A 22,362-nucleotide genomic window follows, 5' to 3' on the forward strand; every position below is an offset into this window, starting at 1 on the left:
TTTTTTATGTGTTTGGACCATATTGATTCATGCTGCATTTTCGGTTAGGTTATTAGTCCTCATTGATGTCTGGCTGACAATATGGCTGATGATAACCGTTAAGCTTAAAATTAAATGAAAGTCATGGCACATCACTGGGATGGGCAACCACTGAGAACCCCACCAGTTCCTAAAATGAAGGGTCCAGCTACTTTGCTCCAGGGAATGGTAAGGACCCAGATGTCGAACCCCCCCCCCCCCCACTGATCAGCAAGTTGTGGCATATCCTAGCGATAAGCCTTAACTATTTGTGTAGAAAACCACATTAAAATGAGACATGCACTGGTTCTGTGCAACTGGTAAGTGAGCCCTCAGAATAATTTGCCCCCATGGGCCCAACCTTAGTCCGACTTCAAAAGTAGCAACATTATTAAATTTCTCTGTGGTAAAATGGAGTTACAGATTATCTGTTAATTTAGAAAACAGAATCTTCCTTCTGGAAACTTTGTTAATAGCTAGGTGGTGTGTACCCAAGTTCTGGATGTCCCAGCGAGTTCCTACGCTACTTGACTGGATACTGGCAGTTGTAGACCTTAGAGATTGGCCATAGAAGTCTACAAAAATCGGTCATCGATGGCTTGACTCACTTCAAACTGTTGACATTCATTTTTATAGTGTCCCTGTTGCATGCTACTCTCACCCCGGAGAATTCCTGATTCCTATCGGGGTGTTGCTCCTCTTGGGGCTGGCCAGTACCGTTTGTGTATTGCACCCCTTGTGGCCTGTTATTTCTCAGTGCTATACAGGTCTTTCTGGTTGTATTTGCTCTTATGGCTATGCTATGCACAATTTTGGTTTTATTTTTTCAGTTTTTTGCTACAATAACGTGTTGCTTTAAAGAGGCTCTGTCACCAGATTATAAGTCCCTATCTCCTACATAATCTGATCGGTGCTGTAATGTAGATAACAACAGTGTTTTTTATTTTGGAAAACAATAATTTTTTAGCAAGTTATGAGCAATTTTAGATTTATGCTAATTAGTTTCTTTATAGACAACTGGGCGCGTTTTTACTTTTTACCAACTGGGCGTTGTACAGAGGAGTGTATGACGCTGACCAATCAGTGACCAATCAGTGACCAATCAGCGTCATACACTTCTCATTGTTCCAGCCCAGCGTGATTGTGCAGTGAAAGATGCTGGGCTGGAACAATGAGAAGTGTATGACACTGATTGGTCACTGATTGATCACTGATTGGTCAGCGTCATACACTTCTCTCCACAACGCCCAGTTGGTAAAAAGGAAAAAATACGCCAAGTTGTCTATTAAGAAAGTCATTAGCATAAATCTAAAATTGCTCATAACTTGCTCAAAAATGATCGTTCTTCAAAATAAAAACCACTGTTGTTCTCTACATTACAGCGCCGATCAGATTATGTAGGAGATCGAGCACTTATAATGTGCTGATAGAGCCTCTTTAAGTAGCTCCTATAGGGTCTTCTGGGCTGCCATTGTGCTTCGACACCTGAAAGTTGACATGTGTTTTTGTGTTAAGTGTGTTTCTTCGTTGTCAATGGATTCTTGCAATGTAATTCTCATTTATACTGAAACTTAATTTGATTTTTTTTTTTTTTTAATTACCAATATTGTGGCTTTAAAAAAGTTTTTTTTGTTTTTCATGAAAAAGTGAGATATCATTACCTTTCATGTCATATATAACACAACATGGAACCCAACATTCAAAGCTAGTGCCCAGCAACCAATGAGAATACAATATTTATGCACAGGGTCATATGTACCAAAGATGCGTAACATGCAGCTGCGAGAGAAGGGTCCCAGAGTAGGTCGGCTGTATCCCATATTCTAATGGGTAGTGAGATCCTGCGCAGATATATTCTCTTTACAGGTTCTACAAACAACAGTGTGGTAAATTCACTTTAGAATTATGGAAAAAAGACAGCGCCTAGTTTAAAATATATACTGTATATATATATATATATATATATATATATATATATAATGTAAAATGTTGCTCTTTGTTGCATAATCATGCGATACATTGATAGTTTTTGACATATTTGGATCTTTTTTCATCGTGACAAGATTGATACATGAGCCCCAGGAGACCTCATGTATCAAAACTGTCAGAGATGAAAAGTGGCCTTATTTCCCATAGCAACCAATCAAATGTGATGCATGAGGACCCGTTTTGTTTCAAAATTGAAAGTTGTATAATATAAAGAATAAAGTATCCACTTAAAATAAAAAGGATGTTTGATGTTACTTTGTACTGTACCGTGTGCTGCATAAAGTCCTTTAGTTTTATGCACTTTATAGTTACAGGACTTCTTTGATGTTCCTAATATCGTTACACCGTATTTTACAGGATGGATACTTTATTTTCATTGCATTAGTGAACCTATTTGCTTAGTTAGTTAAGATAAATCTAAAAGGAAAGGACAGACAGACAGTGTCATGTAATGAATAGAGATAAGTGAATTCATCCGCCTCCATTTCGCCAACCCATAGAGAACAATGGATGAATCAATTATCCATTTATTCTCTACTGTTTGCCAAAAGTGAACCTGGAGCATGTTCAATTTGTTCATCTAATCTTAATGGCAGACGAATAAAATTAATTTGAAAATTGACTAATCTCAAATCAGTTGAATAAATTCTCTCATCACTAATGATGACATTTCAGGTGGTCATTTCCCATTATATTTAGTAGAAGGGGCCATACAGGGTGCCAGTGTTGTACGCTATTCTCCGCATATGAAGGTGCTGAAAATAATAATGGAGTATCATAGGAACGCAGCAATTGAGTCTTTCTTACATAGAAATCCTACCAGAGAGCCAAAATGCTGCACCCAATGTGTTAAAAATCTGCGTCTTTATTAAACAATTCTCTATTAATAACAAGTAGGATGGCATTGAGATATAGAACATCATATTACAAAGAATGAGTCATAAGCACAATGAATCAATGGGGTAATCCAAAACAATGGAAATCCCAACAGATGAAGTGTGTTCCTTAAAGAAAGCCCCAACCAAAAAATTGCACCTACAACTTTATATAACCACTTTGTAGTACTGTAGCAGAAAATCCACACAATGTACTGTATGTCAATGGTAAGTGCAGTAGTATAAGTGAGATAAGTGTATCGTGTCGCTGGCAGTGTTATTGGGCACTATGGGTGTCACTTTTATCAAAGCAATGGTTGCCACGGGTCTGGAACACTGTGGTTCTCTCTATTATTGTTCACTGACTGCATCTGTTACGGGGCATTGGACGCTGACTGACTATGATATGGGGCACTGACTGACTATGATATGGGACGCTGACTGACTATGATATGGGGCACTGACTGACTATGATATGCGACGCTGACTGACTATGATATGGGACGCTGACTGACTATGATATGGGACGCTGACTGACTATAATATGGGTCCTTCACTGACTATGATATGGGGCCCTCACTGACTATGATATGGGGACCCCACTGACTATGATATGGGGCCCTCACTGACTATGATATGGGGCCCTCACTGACTATGATATGGGGCCCTCACTGACTATGATATGGGGCCCTCACTGACTATGATATGGGACACTGATTGCATCGGTTATGGGGCACTAATTGACTATGATATGGAGCACTGACTGGCTGTTTTGGACTTGCTTTCTTATGGAGCAATAGTTGGCTCTGTTATTAGGGACAGATTGATTTTGTTATGGGACACTGTCCGGTTGTGTTATGGGGCAGTGACTGGCTGTATTATGGGGCATTTACAGACTGTTACTTTATAGTTCATTGATCGGCTGTTGGCTGTGCTATGGGGCACTGACTGGCTGTGCTATGGGGCACTGACTGGTTGCGTTATGGGGCACTGACTGGTTGCATTATGGGGCACTGACAGGCTGCGTTATGGGGCATTGACCAGCTGAGTTATGGGGCACTGACCAGCTGTGTTATGGGGCACTGACCAGCTGTGTTATGGGGCACTGACCGGCTGTGTTATGAGGCACTGACCGGCTGTGTTATGGGGCACTGACCGGCTGTGTTATGGGGCACTGATTGGCTATGTTATGGGGCACTGACTGGCTGTGTTATGAAGCATTAACTTACTATGTGATAGATAACAGACTCTGCTTTACGTCACTCACTGGCTGTCCTATGTGACACTAATGGGCTGTGTTATAACGCGTTGTGTATCAGTCTTATGGGGCACTGCCTGGCTGTTATCGGTCACAGATTTTCTTTAATGGGGCACTAACTAGCTGTTATTGGTCACGGATTTGTTATTATGGAGCTGTGCCTGGATGTTATTGGTCACTGATTGTATTTTATGGGGCACTGACTGATTGTAATTAATTACTGATAGACTTTTCTGGGGCATTAACTGGCTGTGTTGAATGGGCACTGTGACTAGCTAAGTTATATGGGCACTGTGTCATCTGAAAAAGGGCCATTGGAGGACAATGTAATGTGCGCTCTACAAACAGCATTTACTTGTCCCTCTTTTCCATCTACAAAAGAAAATGTTTACGATGAATGATTGTATTTTACCAAAGCCAGTCTTTAGATCTATCACAAAACAGCGGTATACTTTCTAAAGCCGGAGACTGTTGAATAATGACAGCACACACTCTATTATCAATCTGTCAATCCTTTTCTTATATTCTCACATGGGCTGAGTAGTTGTTTATGACTAGAGGGAGAAATGCAACACTTGGGAGATTGGAATATCACCTGTGTGTCTATGTGATGATCTGAGTCATACAGAACAGTGTCATGTATTTTCTCCTTTATTACCATAACCATGATAGTCCTTCTTTTCTACAGGACTGCTAAAACCAGTCCAACAATCAAAACGATCAACTTCAGATAAATATATTCACTCTAGTCTCATCAATGATTATTAACAACCCCTTTTCGGGATGGATTTCTTCGAATCAGTCTAGCACTTCAGGAGATACTGAGGTTAATAATGATGTGTAATTAATCTTCTCTACACACATATCTAATGCAAAGTACATGGTTGCATATGAAGAGATTCTCAAGCAGCGCTCTGTATTGCAATGCAAAAGAAAACAAGGACACGTACAGGACAGTAACTATGTGGTAGATCAAACAAGAAAGGTTTGGTCTTTCCCAGAGTTGCTCAATTATTGTCCTCAAAAAAAATTCATTGGCTCCATATTGTTACAAGAACTATATATGACATTTGTATACCAACCACCAAAAAGAATACTTCACGTTGGCTGGCAATTAGGGGTGCTGGCTGGCAATGAGGGGACTGGAGCAGATATTAGGTAGGCATTGTGGCTGGCACTTGGAGATATTCTGGCTGGCAACAGGTACGTAGAATGTGGCTTACATTAGGGGAGCATTTTAGCTTGCACTGGAGGGAAGAATTATGGCAGTCAATGAAAGGAGTTGGCTGGCAAACGCAGAGTCTGTGGCTGGCGGCGCTGAAGGTCTGTAGTTTACACTAGCTAGGCATTGTGGCTGGCACTTGGGGATATTTCTGCTGGCAATGGGTAGGCTGTGGCTTACACTAGGGGGGCATTCTTGTTACACTGGAGGGAAGAATTTTGGCTGTCAATGACAGGGGTTATCTGGCTAGCAATAACGGGGACTGTGGCTTGCAATGCTGGAGGGCTGTAGCTTACACTAGACAGGCATTGTGGCTGGCACTTAGGGGTATTCTGTCTGGCAATGGGGAGGCTATATCTGTCAATGGTGGAATGATAAAAGGAAGAGAAAAAATACACGGTGCACATAGTGCAACATCCCAAAGGATTTTGGAGGGGTGGTGCTGGGGATGGTCAAGTTGCACTCACCATGAGACGTTGTGCTAGGAGCACAATATCCTGATGCGCCTATATACGATATAGGGTACTGCAGCCCAGGGTTCGTACGGAGATCCACAAGGGTTCAGTTGGTGATGTAGTGAGAAGCAAAAGAAGAAGAAAATTCCCCCTTAGTGGCACTGTTCCTCTGTAGTGTGCTTTTGATGGTCCTTACACTTCCATTCTGGACAATTCGAGAGTCAAAGAAAGGAGGTCCGTGGCCGAGTCGTATAAAGTTCAAAAGGTTTATTCAGTTATAAAAGTAGTAAAATAGCTACGTGTTTTTCGAGACCACACCGGTCTCTTCTTCAGGCTAAAAAACACAATGGTTTAATGGTAGCTTATTCTAGTCTTGCATTGTAGGGTATCTTGGCTGGCAATGAAGCAGCTGTAGCTTACACTAGGGGGAATTTTGGTGTACACTGGGGGGCGTTCTGGCAGGCAATGGGCGGCACTGTGGCTGATAATAAGTGGGCAGTGGCTTACACTTAGAGGACATTTTCACTTACACTGGAAAGGAAGCATTGTTTTTGGCAATGGGGGGTGGGGTCTGTGTCTGTCAATGGTGGAATAGTAGCGGACGGCACTGCGGGGTATCCTGATAGGTAGGCAATGATGCAGCTGTAGCTTCACTAGGGGGAATTCTGGCTAACAATTGGTGGCACTGTGGCTAATAATGAGGGGGCTGTGGCTTATACAAATGGGGCATACTGGTGCTGGTCCTATATGGGGGCACACTGTGACTGGCACTATATAAGAAGCATACTATCGCTGGTGCTGTAATGCACACTTCCACTCATGCAGACCTTCATTTATATACATCAGTGATCGATATGAAGCTCCCACTTACTCTTCGACCAGACTCTGTGGCAGCTGATTCATCTAATAACGTAATATACTGCATCCCCTTTTATAAATTATTAATATTATTATATTAACCCATATAAAATCTTTACCTGATCATCAATAACCCCAATATTATTATTATTTGCAATCATTTCCGATTTCCAGTACATCATTCTTATTCTTATACAGTACACAACACAGACATTGCCTTGGGTCTAAAATCCTTGAACTTTCTTGATAAATCATTTTCGTCTGAAGTTTACGTCATGTCTTTTCTATAAAAAGAGAAAACTCAAGAATAGAAGACGGAGTGAATTTAGTAGAAGTCTTTTATTAAATCTAGCCAATCGCCTTCCACTATCTTCTGAGTTTTTCTGCAAATAAAAATACTTAATGCCTCTTCTCAGTACTTTATAAATCCTCCATGTGCTTTGTTCTTGTCAGTCTCTGTCTTTTATATGCGATGATTAACATAGTGACATTCAAGAGGAAACATTCTCATTTTCCTCAGACACAAACTAGGGACATTAAAATTTAATAACATCTTCTCTCTAGTCATTTGTGCTCCGTAATCTATTCGGATACTGCTGTGTTCTCCGACGGCTCCTGACACTTAATGCGTATTGTTAAGCAATGTTAAGCAAACCTGTATTTTCCAACTACTTTCTTTAAGCATATCTGTTTTCCTTCCACTTGTGCCTAAGCCATAGTTCTGATCTATCGCTTTTATATATTTTCTTACAGATTACAGCTAGCATTTATGTACGGTTTGGCATTGTGCTCTGGAGAGATTAATATTTCCAATACAAGGAAATACTGAGTTATACTGCAGAATTTTTTTTATTTTCTTAAGGAACACTGTCTGTCAAGCAAAAAAAACAACTTTTTTCTTACCAAAACAGCATGGTGGCCATACCTTCTGTCAATCTGTTGGAAGTGACAGATGGAGCAGAGCTAAAGTATTCATCTAGCGGTTTGTGGTTATATCAGTTGTGGACTTGGATATGTTATCTTAGTATGATGTAGTAGGTTTCCTGCAGTGAAACCATGGATAATAATGCATGATACTATCACCATGGGTTGGGCTAGATGACAAACTCAGCTCTGCTGTGTGGATAATTAGGAGCTTGTCTATAATGTTAGCACAAGATTTTTTTTTGGACAAAAAAATACAGCCACAACACTCAGGCTCCCCCGTGGTCCTATGTATTCATATTTAGATCTCCATAGAACCCTATGGAGATAAAAGTCAGGTACAGTAGAACTGCAGGGGTCCCATGTTGTGTCTGTAACATGGGTGTTAAAATATTATGACTATGTAAAACTAACTTTAACCAGGATTTAAACAGGGTGTTTCTTTTCAGTACCTGAACCACAACAGCCAGATGAATAATGTTGGCGAATATTAAGCCCCCATTTCACACAATGATTTATTTCCTCACAGCATTCAATGTGAGGGGGGGGGGGGTACCACAAACCGCATGTAAAACGTAGAGAAAAGTAACTTGGAGCTTATGCCCCCCCCCACACACCACCTATTGATATGTAATGAATAGAATCGGTCTCCTCCTATGTGTCAGAGAAGCTAATGCCCTCCCCCTTGGCACCTATGTCTCTGCACCCCTTTTAGTTATGACGCAGTATGACAGATGTGATTTCTATAAAAACAATACTACAAGCAAAAAAATAAAACATTTGCCCCGAAGCCCTGTTGAGGAACTGGGGCCCAGCATATAAAGCAGTTAAACAACAATTTGATGATCAAAACAATTTTTATATAGCAATTCACTATCTGCACACAGCATATATCGTTCTTTAAAATGACACAAAGTTCCAAATTTTTGTTTTATGTAACCATTTAGTCCATATTTATCAACAGGTCACAAATGTGTCTTTCAATATTAGGACAATTAGGCTGGGTTCACACGACCACTTTAACGTCCGTATTCAACGGACGTATTTCGGGCGGAAGTCCCGGACCGAACTCAGTGCAGGGAGCCGGGCTCCTAGCATCATAGTTATGTACGACGCTAGGAGTCCCTGCCTCTCCGTGGAACTACTGTCCCGTACTGAAAACATGATTACAGTACGGGACAGTTGTCCTGCAGAGAGGCAGGGACTCTTAGCATCGTACATAACTATGATGCTAGGAGCCCGGCTCCCTGCACTGAGTTCGGTCCGGGACTTCCGCCCGAAATACGTCCGTCGATTACGGACGTTAAAGTGGTCGTGTGAACCCAGCATTATGTTGTACATCTTAATAAATAAAACTAAATGAATAAATAAATATTCAAACAATGTAAAAATATTAATAATATCAATGGTAAAATAGAGTAATACATCCCATAATGCATATGACATAAATGAATAAAAAAAAATAACAGTATTAATCCAATCAATCTAACCCATGTTTCCTTTAAGGGTAGACGATCAGAGACAGATGAGTTATTCCAATTGACATGGTCCATCCTGTTAAAATCAAAAACTCTATGGCTAGGTTAGGCTTGTCATGTAACCGAAAAACTGGAATGATCATTACAAGCCTCCCACAACTATTTTCCTTATAGAGAAACATTGTGGCTATGAATTGGGGTCATGAAACGTTCATGATAAAGTTGTGGGTATCATGACCGTCGGACAACTAAAAGTCGCCATGGAGCCCAAGATGAACAGTCATTAGGTTATCAGTTTTACTATAAGTATTCCATTTGTGTTACTATGCAAATGGTCCAAAAACTCTGTTCAATTAACATTATACCCATTTCTCTGTTTGAATACTTCTTGTCTTCCTTTTTACATTTTCCCCAAGGCTTTATATATATTTTTTTACCAAATGTGCGGAAAAAATAAAACACAGTTAAGTGCTACCATTATAAGAAGAAAGACCCAAAATCCCAAAAATGCAATGGGCTTGGAGCAATGGGTCCAATAACTTTGTTAAATTCACCATGCCTATGATTCTTGTTTTGTTTTATTTTTTTCCCAAAAGCTTTTTTTTGTGTTTGTTTTGAACCAAAAAGTTTGGAAAATATAAAACACAGTTAGGCTATGTTCACACGGAGTATTTTGCAGGAGGAATATCTACCTCAAAATTCCATTTGGAAGTTTGAGGCAGATTTTCCTCTCCCTGCACGCCAATTTTCGCAGAGTTTTTCGCAGCGTTTTTTGCCCGCGGCCATTGAGCGCCGCGTGCATAAAACACAGCGAAATACGCTTTCTCTGCCTCCCATTGAAGTCAATGGGAGGTCAGAGGCAGAAACGTCCGAAGATAGGGCATGTCGCTTCTTTTTCCCGCGAGGCAGTTTTACTGCTCGCGGGAAAAAGACGCCGACGCCTCCCATTGAAATCAATAGGAGGCATTTTCGTTTTGTGACGCGGTTTCCGTGTCAAAAAAACTCTTTAAAATACTACGTGTGAACATAGCCTAAAGAGCAAAGAAAAGTGACTGTGATGTTGCAAGGTGTCTCGAGGTCAAGCACTTAATACTAGAGCAAGCAAACACTCAAACTCGAAATAAATGCCATTACTTACAATGACCTAGTGTTTCATCTGACTTATCGGGACAATCCTGTTCTCCATCACATAGCCAGCTCTGTGACACACATGTGACATTATCGTGACATAGGAACTCCCCAGGATCGCATAACTGTTGTTCTGAAAGTGAAAATGTGCACAAATTAAAATAAAAAAATCAAGAAAATTTAGAAGATGGCAAGGCATGCGAATGGAAAGGGGAAATAGCTGTTTACTGAATCATAGGAGCATACAAAAAAATATTTTATTATTTTAGAACACAAGCAACTAAGGCAATCAACTAATCATGGTTAAATCAGAGTACTGGAGTCATTCTTATTTTATAAAACAGTTAAACTACTCTGCTTGACTCTTAAAATAGGATTTAATTTTTTTTCATGAAGTTATAAAAGTCTTCCTGAGTATTAAAAAGGGGTTATCCGGGGACCAAAAATTGCATTGCAATAATATATTTGTGTAAAACAAAGTAACTTGCAAATAAACTTTAATTAAAAATTCTGTACTAAATGGTGCAGTTCAAACCTCATGAATTATTAAGGAAGTGCTGGAGCTTTTCTAATAATGATGACGCTCCGGCCCCACGTGACTGAGGGCTTGCTTCATGTGCTGTTTGTGAACATGACCGCAAGGGGCTGTCACATTGCTGATGCTCTGCTTAGGGACTCCAGTACTGCTCCCGACGTCATTGTCCATATATGGACAGTGACAATGACATGGGCAGAAGTTGTGGAGACCCCAGGCAGATGCTCGGGGACTCCAGCGATAGGAAAGCCCTAAATTGACCAAATATGGACGTCAGGGGGCAGGGATAGAGTCCTGAGCAAAGTGCTAGCTGGTGCTCTGCTCGGGACTCAAGCAATAGGCAATGTGACACCCCTTGCGGTCATGTTGACGGACAGCACATGGAGCAAGAGATCAGCCATGTGCGGCCGTGTCGGAGCGTCATCACTATTAGAAAAGCTCCAGAACTTTCTGAATAATTCAGGAGGTTTGAACTGCACCATTTAGTACAGAATTTTTTAATAAAGTTTATTAGTAAGTTCTTAGTTTCACATATATATATTATTGCAATACAAATTTTGGTCCCCGGATAACCCCTTTAATGTAGCACAAACAAACATTACAACCTGCCCTTCTGTGGACCACAGGGTAATGGAGATTTTCTGGGTAAGTCTAAGTGAGTGCTTCCATTAAGATCTCCTTAAGACTATGTTCACACTGAGTTTTTTGCAGGAGGAATTTCTGCCTCAAAATTCAAAGTTTGGAAGTTTGAGGCAGATTTTCCTCTGCCTGCATGCCGATTTTCACTGCATTTTTCACCCGCGGCCATTGAGCGCCCCAGGCATAAAACACCGCAAAATACGCTTTCTCTGCCTCCCATTGAAGTCAATGGGAGGTCAGAGGCGTAAACGCCTGAAGATAGGGCATGTCGCTTCTTTTTCCCGTGAGGTGGTTTTACCACTCGCGGGGAAAAAAAACGCCTCCGCCTCCCATTGAAATCAATGGGAGGCATTTTCGGGACGTTTTTGATGAGTTTTTTGGCGCGGTTTCCGTGTCAAAAAAACTCGTCGAAAAACTCTGTGTGAACATAGCCTTAGACAAGTTTTTTTGGGGATTGAAAATGTGCCACATGTGGCGTTTTGGTAAAAACATCAGAAGGACCACAAATACCATAGAAATAGAACAAACAAAAATGCGTTGTGTGCAGATAACTTCATATTCTATAGACAATCAGGTAACAGCCGCTGTGGTTTTAGCATCCAGAAAACTGGCAAAACATGCCACTAAAAACACCACAAAAACCTGACCGAAGCGCTCGGTGTGACTCCAGTCTGAAACAGATAACAACAAAGGGGCTGCAACACCGCCCACCACCTATTACCCATATAAATATGTAACGCAGAAGATGCAAATCACACCTGCATCTTTCATTAGCACAGTAGAAAGAATCAGAGGGGCATAAATTATTACAAAATATATGACATTTACTATATGATGAAGGTACTTTTAGAATAAAAACGTGATGCTCCTGGCCTGGACTCCAGTGAAAATTTGTAACTTTGACCATGTGCAATTTAAAGTACTGGTCTCTATGTGGAAAAGGAGCCTTTGGACCCCCTCAGACACCAGGACACATATGGGATTGCGGTGTTTGCAACCCCTTTAGCAATGCCCCAGGTACTGTTCATACATTTCTATTCATAGGACTATTAATTTGGTCCATCTAATGCAATGTGCAAAAATCTCTTTAATTTAAAGACTTCAATGCAAATAACCAGGAGAATTTTGCTTTAAGGCCATTCGTAAAATATAGATTAAACGTTATATAAACTATTTTGCCGCTCGTTCCTGGCACTATGTACAGAAAACTTTCAAGTTCCTTTGAGTGAGGTCTAGCCAAAATAACCTAGAAAATGATTTCTCTGATCTCACTAATAAAAATAAGAGGCCTGACAACTTTGTAAATGGGCGCAGAGTTAAGGGAACATTCTTTAAGAGGTAAATTGAAACTGAAGATATATTTCATGGCTTCTGTTCTTGATACTTTCACAAAATATAATAAATTCATAGGAAGAAAATATACTTTAAAATACATTTCATGGTCATTATTTAATAAAGTAATCATAACTCGCAGCTTGAGTTGAAAATACTCTGCTCGCTGAATTCGCGATGGGAGGTGAAGGAGGACTGCTTGTGGAAATAGGGTTTCTGAGTTGACGGATGTAGTGCTGTAGAGTGAAAGGATCACAAATGCTCCACTAAAACCATCGTAAAACTACCGAGTATAAAATTATTTTCAGGATTTAAAGTGTCCTTGTGTTTTCAACATATTGAAACTTTAGCCACAAATCTCAGATATCGTGTCCTCATAGCAGATCATTCCCAACAGAGTCACTGAAATATACCAAGTAACTACTGAAAAAAGTGGAGGCGGCTATGCGTTATCTGGTGAGAAACCAGCAAAATACCACATCATTTTCATTGCAGTTTAATGGCTAAAAAGTAACTTCTGAAATTTGACGTACTGTATGCTTAGGCTACATGATGCTATTTTGCTACAATGACTCACTTATTGTCTAAATTGTTACAACTAAATATTAATTTATTAATACAAAAAACCTTCTCAGATTTTTAGAATAAATTCTCATTAGACAAAGTTGCAGTGGGGCGCAGCTCAGAAAGGCAGTTGCCTATGTTGGTGAGTCACCTTACTGTACGCTTAGGCTACATAGTGCCAATTTGCTGCAACGACTCACTCATTGCCTTAGTGCAGTTGTTACAACTAAATGCAAACTTAACAGGTTTACAAAAAAAAATCTTAGGCCTGGTTCCCACGGGTCGGTTAGGCGGAGTAAAAACTGCGCGACGTATCTGACCTGGAATCCGCAGCACCTTCCATCCAAAAAAAAACACCACGTTGTGTTGTGGTTTTTTAAATGGAATTTCCGCTGCGGAAAGCAGCGCTGTAAAAAAAAAAGTCCATACTTACCCCCTCCCTCTTCTCTGTGCGTAGTCCAGCCCCCTAAGACGACATTGCAGGCCATGTGACACTGCAGCCTGTGATTGGCTGCAGAAGTCACATGGGATGCAATGTCATCCCGGGGGGCCGGACTGCAGGATTAGGGATCTCAGGCTGTCTAAGCAGGGGAGCCACTGACTGGATGTCAGGTCTCCTTTAAGTATCCCATAAAGCACACTGAGTGGGTTCCTGATATGAGTGGTCGAGGGAATCACATGGGAGGGAGGGTTTAAGATTATATAAGTGAGGTTACTTCCTGTAGTGAGCCTCTTTCCCGCTTTCCAGACAGAGTTAAGGAACGCCCGCCCGCCCGCCCTTCTTTTTTATTGAGAAGTTAGAAGTATTTATGGCTTTGTGTTGTATGACTTTGTATTGATAAGATTTGGTCTCCATTTGTCACAGCTGGCGTGTTCGGAGGCTCTTGTTCCGTTTCGTTGAAGGGAATGTGTAAGACGGCTCACCTGGCAAAACAACAAAGACATGCCCACCGCGGTGGCGGTGGCACGGCATGCGAGGTGATCGTCATCCAGAACATCAAGTTAATGAATGTCAATGAACGGACAAGGTTTCCTTTTGTTATATTGTTAATAAAAGCTGTGGCCACCCCCACTTTATTCCACAAAGATGACTATGTGTGTTTTTCTATAGTAAGTATTTAAGTAACACTCAGTAGCACGGGAAGGTACATACAGTCTTAAGGAGAGAGTTCTGGGCAAGTATGATTTTTTTTTTTGTCCTGAGTTGCGATTTTTGCAGCAGAATCGGTGCGAATCCGCCGCAAAAATTGGCTCTCTGTTGCAGATTTTGCATCACCATTGATTTCAATAGGGAAACCCCACAACAAATAATCAACGAAAATGCAGCATAAATAGACATGCATAAATAGATTGAAATTCTGCACCACAGATAAATGTATTAACAATTACGCTGCACTTTTTTCCGCAGCGTGGGCATAATATTTACTAAATCTCATCCACTTTGCTGCTACTGTAAATGCTGCGGAATTTCCACACAGAATTCCATTGCGGAAATTATGAAGCGTTTACGCTACGTGGGAACCCGGCCTTAGATTTCTAGAATACTTTCTCATGAGCCAAAGTTACAGTAGGGTGTACCTCAGAAAGGCAGTTGCCTGTGTTGGTGTGTCACATACAATATACAAACGTGGCAGAAGTTTGTCATTGCACACAACTAAGATATCATTTTTTTTAATGTGACATTTCAATAAAAAGCATTATTACTGTTCAGAAGTGGAACATAAAAAAAATAAAAAGTAAAAAAAACAAAAAACAAAAACACAAACAATAGATCAGATAAAAGATATGATGATTAATATCTGTTATATTGCGCTAAGCTATAGTTTCTGAATCAAAGAGGGTGTACACTTTGCACAATTCCTCTTAGTTACAAGGGTTCCCCTCATGATATACTGATCACAGGGTGTCCTACTGCTGAGAATTCCAATGATGAACTGTAAATTGGGGGCAGCTTGGTGGCTCAGTGGGCATCACTGTTGTCTTCCAGTATTGAGCTCCTGGGTTGAAATCCAAACAAGGACAAAATCTGCTTGGAGTTTGTATGCCACCCCCCCCCCCCCCCTCCCCCTGTGCTTACATGGATTTTCCTTCCACACTCCAAATACATACCAATCGGTTACTTTGAATTTCGGTTGTGAGCCCCATTTGGACAGGCATCAATGTGTGATAACAGTGTCCGTACAGCACTGTATAAATGATTAAATAATCTAGCAGCACGTGTTTAATTTCCCTGCAGCACCTCCACAGGGAAAGCTAAGTATTACACAATTCTCACCGAAATCAATGGACTGCCCATGTAATGTATGGATATCCTGGGTGAGAGATGCTCTTCGTAACTGCCTATGGCTTTAGCGGGGATTTAGAGGGGATTCCCCTCTACCAAAATTTTCTAATAGAAGTAATATTAGCATGTTCAAATACACTATTATTCAAATTAGACATAAAATAAAAGTTTATTTAATAAAATAAGGCTCATTCCCTTAAATTTAGTATCAGATATTTCTTGAAAAAACAAAAATATATGTAAAAAAAACAAAAAACCTACATGTCTGAATCACATTTAATGCATATAAAACTAAAACTTCTCTGTACCTCCTTGTATATGGGATTTTCGGTCGGCAGCAATAAACCTGACTCAGATCATTCATTGTAAACACTGCTGAATCCAAATAGATTCACCATGTGACTTTTTCTGGTGCCAAATCCTACATGTGTGGGCTTATTGTTTGGGTGGCTTGAGGAAGCTTAGAAGCAAAGAAAAAAAAAAAAAAAAGCTGAATAAATTGACTTTCCACCACTGGAGAGATGAACTCAGAAGCTTACAATTGCAAATTCAGCTAAGTTTCCGAAACCACCCTGTATTGCTTCCAAGCCGCATATTCAATGTCAGAATGTAATCTCCGTCTTGTAGATGGGGTTATCAGGGGTGCCTGGAAAGTGAGAGGTGTCTACAACTAAACAAGGCAATCTGATGCATACTGTCGAATAAGAAGATTAAATGTATCAATACGCACTGGGGAGTAAAATACAGACCCCAAAAGCATTTGATTCCATACAAGAATTCACTCAGCAGTAACCACAGAAAAAAAAGCAATAATACAAAAGGGAAAGTCTTCAATTGCATATCATCGGTTTTGAGCTATTGTAACAAATATCCGCAGTATTAGCAGGGGCGGCAGAAATATAGTAAAAAATACATGTCTATATTTACACTAATACAGTACAGAATGGTATACAGCGTGTAGTACAGAATGTGTATATATATAATCTCTTAGGCCCCATGCACGCAACCTTAAAACCGCAAACCCTAACTGTCTGTGGTTTTACGGACACATTCAGATCTTTTGGCCGCGGACACCTTTCCGTATCGCTACGGATGGGTGTCCGTGCTGTAGAATTGTGCCAGGAATAATGGTGCATGTCCGTTTTTTCGTGTTTTACGGGCCATGCACCCATCCTTTGCTGACAGCCGCCGCATTTTCGGTCCGTGTTCCCATACAGAAGGCCGTGCCCGAAATCGTGGGCCACGATTATGGGCATGGTCCTGTGCATGGGGCCTTAGAAGGTACTAATTTTTCTTGTGGAGATTCATCTGGTGTAGGAAGTCTTACAGGTAAGCAGTTTACCAAACGAAAGCTAAACTCTGATTGGTTACAGGGAGCGAATAGGTCACTTTTCGTCAAGATAGTTCTGATAAATGAGGCCCCTTATATTTCCTTGTTTATACCTATCCTGCAATAAAAGCATTTATACTAATCAGAGCTACATCAGAATTGATCATTTTATTGTCTCTATTGTCTCTCACAGTTGATCATAGTCTTTCATATCCAAAATAATAATTCACAACCAAAACAAATAAATTGCATAAAGTAATTACAAATTTCAAAGCTTTGCGTACAAGCAACCTTATCAGCCTTGTATGTTGTTTTGTTTGTGTTTAGTTTATCTGCTTTTTTGAATAGGAAAGATTTTTACTCTTTTTTTTTAAAACTACAATAACAAATTTGGAACAAACAGATACAACCATAAAAAATATCTTTATTGCAAAAAAAAATAAAAATTATCAAGGCTACAATAAAACAATTCCAAAAATATTAATGAAAACAAAAAATACATCAATGAAATGTTAAAAATAAAAAAAGATCAATTAATATTGAAAAAAAATATTGACAGTACAAAAATGATTAAAAAATGAACAAATATAATAATCTTCTAATTTCAAAAATCATGAAAAAAAATTTCAAAAAATAAAATAAAAAATAAATAAATAAAAATAAATAAATATATATATATATACAGGGTGGGCCATTTATATGGATACACCTAAATAAAATGGGAATGGTTGGTGATATTAACTTCCTGTTTGTGGCACATTAGTATATGGGAGGGGGGAAACTTTTCAAGCTGGGTATTGACCATGGCGGCCATTTTGAAGTCGGCCATTTTGTATCCAACTTTCGTTTTTTCAATGGGAAGAGGGTCATGTGACACATCAAAGTTATCGAGAATTTCACAAGAAAAACAATGGTGCGATTGGTTTTAACGTTACTTTATTCTTTCATGAGTTATTTACAAGTTTCTGACCACTTATAAAATGTGTTCAAAGTGCTGCCCATTGTGTTGGATTGTCAATGCAACCCTCTTCTCCCACTCTTCACACACTGATAGCAACACCGCAGAAGAAATGCTAGCACAGGCTTCCAGTATCCGTAGTTTCAGTTGCTGCACATCTCGTATCTTCACAGCATAGACAATTGCCTTCAGATGACCCCAAAGATAAAAGTCTAAGGGGGTCAGATCGGGAGGCATTTCTTCTGCGGTGTTGCTATCAGTGTGTGAAGAGTGGGAGAAGAGGGTTGCATTGACAATCCAACACAATGGGCAGCACTTTGAACACATTTTATAAGTGGTCAGAAACTTGTAAATAACTCATGAAAGAATAAAGTAACTTTAAAACCAAGCACACCATTGATTTTCTTGTGAAATTCTCGATAAGTTTGATGTGTCGTATGACCCTCTTCCCATTGAAAAAATTAAAGTTGGATACAAAATGGCTGACTTCAAAATGGCCGCCATGGTCAACACCCAGCTTGAAAAGTTTCCCCCCTCCCATATACTAATGTGCCACAAACAGGAAGTTAATATCACCAACCATTCCTATTTTATTTAGGTGTATCCATATAAATGGCCCACCCTGTATATATATATATATATATGTATATATATATATATATATATATATATATATATATATATGTAATATTTTTTAAGGCTCTCTATGTATAATTTGGGTTTTAAATTATTTAAAATTCTATGATAGACAATAGTAAGCTGGCAACAGGAATTTGCATACATGTAATTATATCTTTGGCCAAATATACTGGAGAAAGGATGCCAAACAAAAATCTGCCAAAGAGGGCACAAAACCTGCATTATAATCCCTGCTTCAGGGTTTAAATGGCTCTTTAGTTTGTGAACCAGAGGGAATTCAGACAGACACGCTGAGCTCATGTATTTATTTATCTTATCCCTTTTTTTTGTAACTGTACAAAAAAAGTTTTTTCGTTAACTTAATTGTTTTTTTTTTTAAATGATGAAATATCATTACAATTGTTTTTGTTATTTCATAAACATTTGAATTAAAATTTTAGCATCAAAGCTTTTCGACAAGCGATATAGCCATTTTTGCAGATTCTAATTAAAAATGTTCAAAATACAGTGAGAATTGGTCTGCGATTCATGGTGATCTGCTAAGAATTATTTATTTTCAGAAATCAAGGAATAATGAGCACGTTTTATTTGTACCCATGGAAAAAGGCTCAGGCCAAATTGTCTGCACTAATAAATCCCCATTACGGATGACATTCTATGCCTTCCTGCATTTTAGTTTAAGAATAGGATTGCCTTGAGACCAGATTGTATATTTTCCTCTTCAGCCCACAGGCTGAGTGATGTAAACCTGGTTCCTGTAGCAAACACATCATTGTGTCAACTTTTAGGACACATAAAACAGAAGTAATATTGATGCGGTGAAGACAGATTTTGCATTTCAATGTGCAGCATTAGAAGAGTCTTTAGTAAATTATATAGGAAAGATTGTAGAATTTAGAATAAACAAATACTGGGCTTTTTAAAAAAAAATTAAGTATATTATAAACCAATTAAAAAAAATAAAGTTTTAGTTATATTGACGTAAAGGCTCTATTCAAAGTCTCTGTTGCATATAGCATGTAGCGTTTTTTCACCGCATTAGAAAGGCAGACACCACGACGGCCCTAATTAGAAGTCAATAGGGTCTGTCGGACGCCAGCCGTATCCTCTGTACAGTAGATCCGGCACTGCTTCCTGGTTTCTATTATAAACAGAAACCAGGATGCGGTAGTGAACAGAGCATAACATGCTGGATTTCCAAAGGTTATACCACTGATGGCAGTCAGTGACAGGACTTGTTACTCAATTTCTTAATCCTTATTGGAATACACTGTTAAACTTGTTAAATTGTTTAAAAAATGTATTTCTCAGTTGAACCCCGTTCTCCTATTACTCTACTTGTCTGTTATTCATGAAGCAAGAGGACCAGCATAGGTTAGGGAGCGCTGCAGTGCAGGAAATTATGGGAGGATAAATAAAAACATTATGATATATATCACTAAACAATCTGTGGTTGCATTATATGGTGGTCTCCTGAACTAGCGTGTTGGGTCAAATTGCAGATATTCGTCTTAGGCCATTTCCTCAGGGCTGTAATGTGGCCACATATTAGGGTTCATGTTAAGGTTGTAACACTCAAAAAACCTGTAGATCTACCGAATCAAAGTTATATTACCAAAGGATGATATGGTTCTCTAACTTCCGTTCAGGAGAACTGTGGGGGAGTCTGGAAGTGGTGGCCATAACGCGGACCCTAAAATGCAGGTGTAATATTGTACATGTCATGATATAGTGGTGGCATCCAATCACGGTAAAGCGGTAAATCACGGTAAAGCGGTGTAATCCAGTCACGCTAGGGCGGTGTTATCCAGTCACGGTAGGGCGTTGTTATCCGGTCACGGTAGGGCGTTGTTATCCGGTCACGGCAGGGCGTTGTTATCCAGTCACGGCAGGGAGTTGTTATCCAGTCACGGCAGGGCGCTGTTATCCAGTCACGGCAAGGCGTTGTTATCCAGTCACGGTAGGGCGTTGTTATCCAGTCACGGTAGGGCGTTGTTATCCAGTCACGGTAGGGCATTGTTATCCAGTCACGGCGGGGCGTTGTTATCCAGTCACGGCAGGGCGTTGTTATCCAGTCACGGCAGGGCGTTGTTATCCAGTCACGATAGGGCGTTGTTATCCAGTGACGGTAGGGCGTTGTTATCCAGTCACGGTAGGGCGTTGTTATCCAGTCACGGTAGGGCGTTGTTATCCAGTCACGGTAGGGCATTGTTATCCAGTCACGATAGGGCGTTGTTATCCAGTCACGGTAGGGAGTTGTTATCCAGTCACGGTAGGGCGTTGTTATCCAGTCACTGTAGGGCGTTGTTATCCAGTCACTGTAGGGCGTTGTTATCCAGTCACGGTAGGGCGTTGTTATCCAGTCACGGTAGGCCGTTGTTATCCAGTCACGGTAGGGCGTTGTTATCCAGTCACGGTAGGGCATTGTTATCCAGTCACGGCATGGGGGTGTTTTTTAGTCATGGAGAAGAAGGTTTACATCACTGAACACCAGGACCGGTCTGTGCACTAGGAAGTAATGCTTTGTTTAATTGTGTAAGTGGAATTTACATGTATCAGTAATGTCAAAAATAGATTATTTTAATGGCATCTCAATTGATGATCAACAATAATCGGCGATTGATAGTTTTATCGTTGGTCTTTTCCTTTGTTGACTCTGACGAATCATCATTACGATTGCTGCGAAACTAGCAAATCATGATTATAATCAGTGGGTGTACACGGGCCTTTAATGGGGGCGTAGTCATGCTTAGTGCCTAGGGCGATCAGAAAGTGATGCTATTTTCTAGGGATATGCCGTCACTTTCTGTGACAAAATAACCCTTTAAGTAATAATGAGTAACTAGACAGAATCTCTTTATAGGTCTATACTGGCATCTGATGCAACGATATGGGAATAAAGAATGTATCCCTAGATTGTCAGAAATTCAGGAGTCTAAGGAAGCTGAGTGACAACCTCTGTGGCAGCCATGATGGTCGTTGCCCTGCATTTCCAGAAACAGATCCAATTTGAAAAAAAACATCTAACTCCAATTTATAAAAAAATCTTTTACAGTAGAAGACGACTATAGGATTTATATTTACTGGGGATTCTATTTTATGAAAACATTGATAAGATTTGCAGTATGTACTGTGTAAGGGCCAGATTATAGGGAAGGCAATTGCCTGGGGGCTTCTAGCTACGCTGATCCAGCCCGGACTGTGTTGTACGTATTCATACCCACGCACGTTTTATTAACCTTAACCTGTCTCGTCTCGTAGAATCCCTTGTGCTCATTATATAAGGAATTCATTATAATCTACCAGGGTAAACTGCACATAGAGTTCAACTGATGACTAGTTATAATGATGAACTATTTCCATTACTTATATCACAGGAAGCCTACAAGCTCCTGAAATGGTCAATATCCGCTTATTTTCAGGGGAAATTATTATCTCTGTAACAATCATTTATATATTGTTTTTCAAAATAGCATCCAAGAAATTTCCCAAAGGGGTCTGACATGGAAAACGAAGGTGGAATTCAGGATAATGATCACGGATCTACTATAAACAGTCTGCACAATGTCTGTAAAGGCTCGGCCATTTTATTTTTTATATACAGGTATAGTAGAGCTGAGTCTTACAAATGTAGCAAAGAAAAACTTTATATCGACGCAGATCGTTGTGATACGACAATGTTTTACATAGGACTGCAAGTGAACTTACTAAATGACACATGTAGCAGAGCTGAATTTGTTATGGGACTGTTTCTTTTGTCCATTATGATAACTGTGGAGTCTACAGGTCTGCATTAAAGCACCAGTGGCATCGCCATAAGATAGAGCAGATATTGCAGTCATACCGGAGTACCGCTCTATCACATAAAAGCACAGC

The 22,362-nt window shown here is 39.9% G+C and overlaps 1 protein-coding gene across 5 annotated transcripts in view; it reads right to left on the reverse strand.

Moving 5' to 3' along the window:
- Positions 1-22,362, reverse strand: part of LRP1B (LDL receptor related protein 1B) — a 1,078,540-nt gene that overhangs the window by 845,573 nt on the left and 210,605 nt on the right. For all 5 annotated transcript variants that reach the window (XM_075829239.1, XM_075829241.1, XM_075829238.1 and 2 more), the window contains exon 2: positions 10,216-10,338. In XM_075829239.1, coding sequence (XP_075685354.1) covers positions 10,216-10,338 — 123 coding nt within the window. The remainder of the gene's footprint in view (positions 1-10,215; positions 10,339-22,362) is intronic.

This window comes from Rhinoderma darwinii, chromosome 6 (assembly GCF_050947455.1).
Source record: "Rhinoderma darwinii isolate aRhiDar2 chromosome 6, aRhiDar2.hap1, whole genome shotgun sequence".
NCBI lineage: Eukaryota > Metazoa > Chordata > Amphibia > Anura > Rhinodermatidae > Rhinoderma > Rhinoderma darwinii.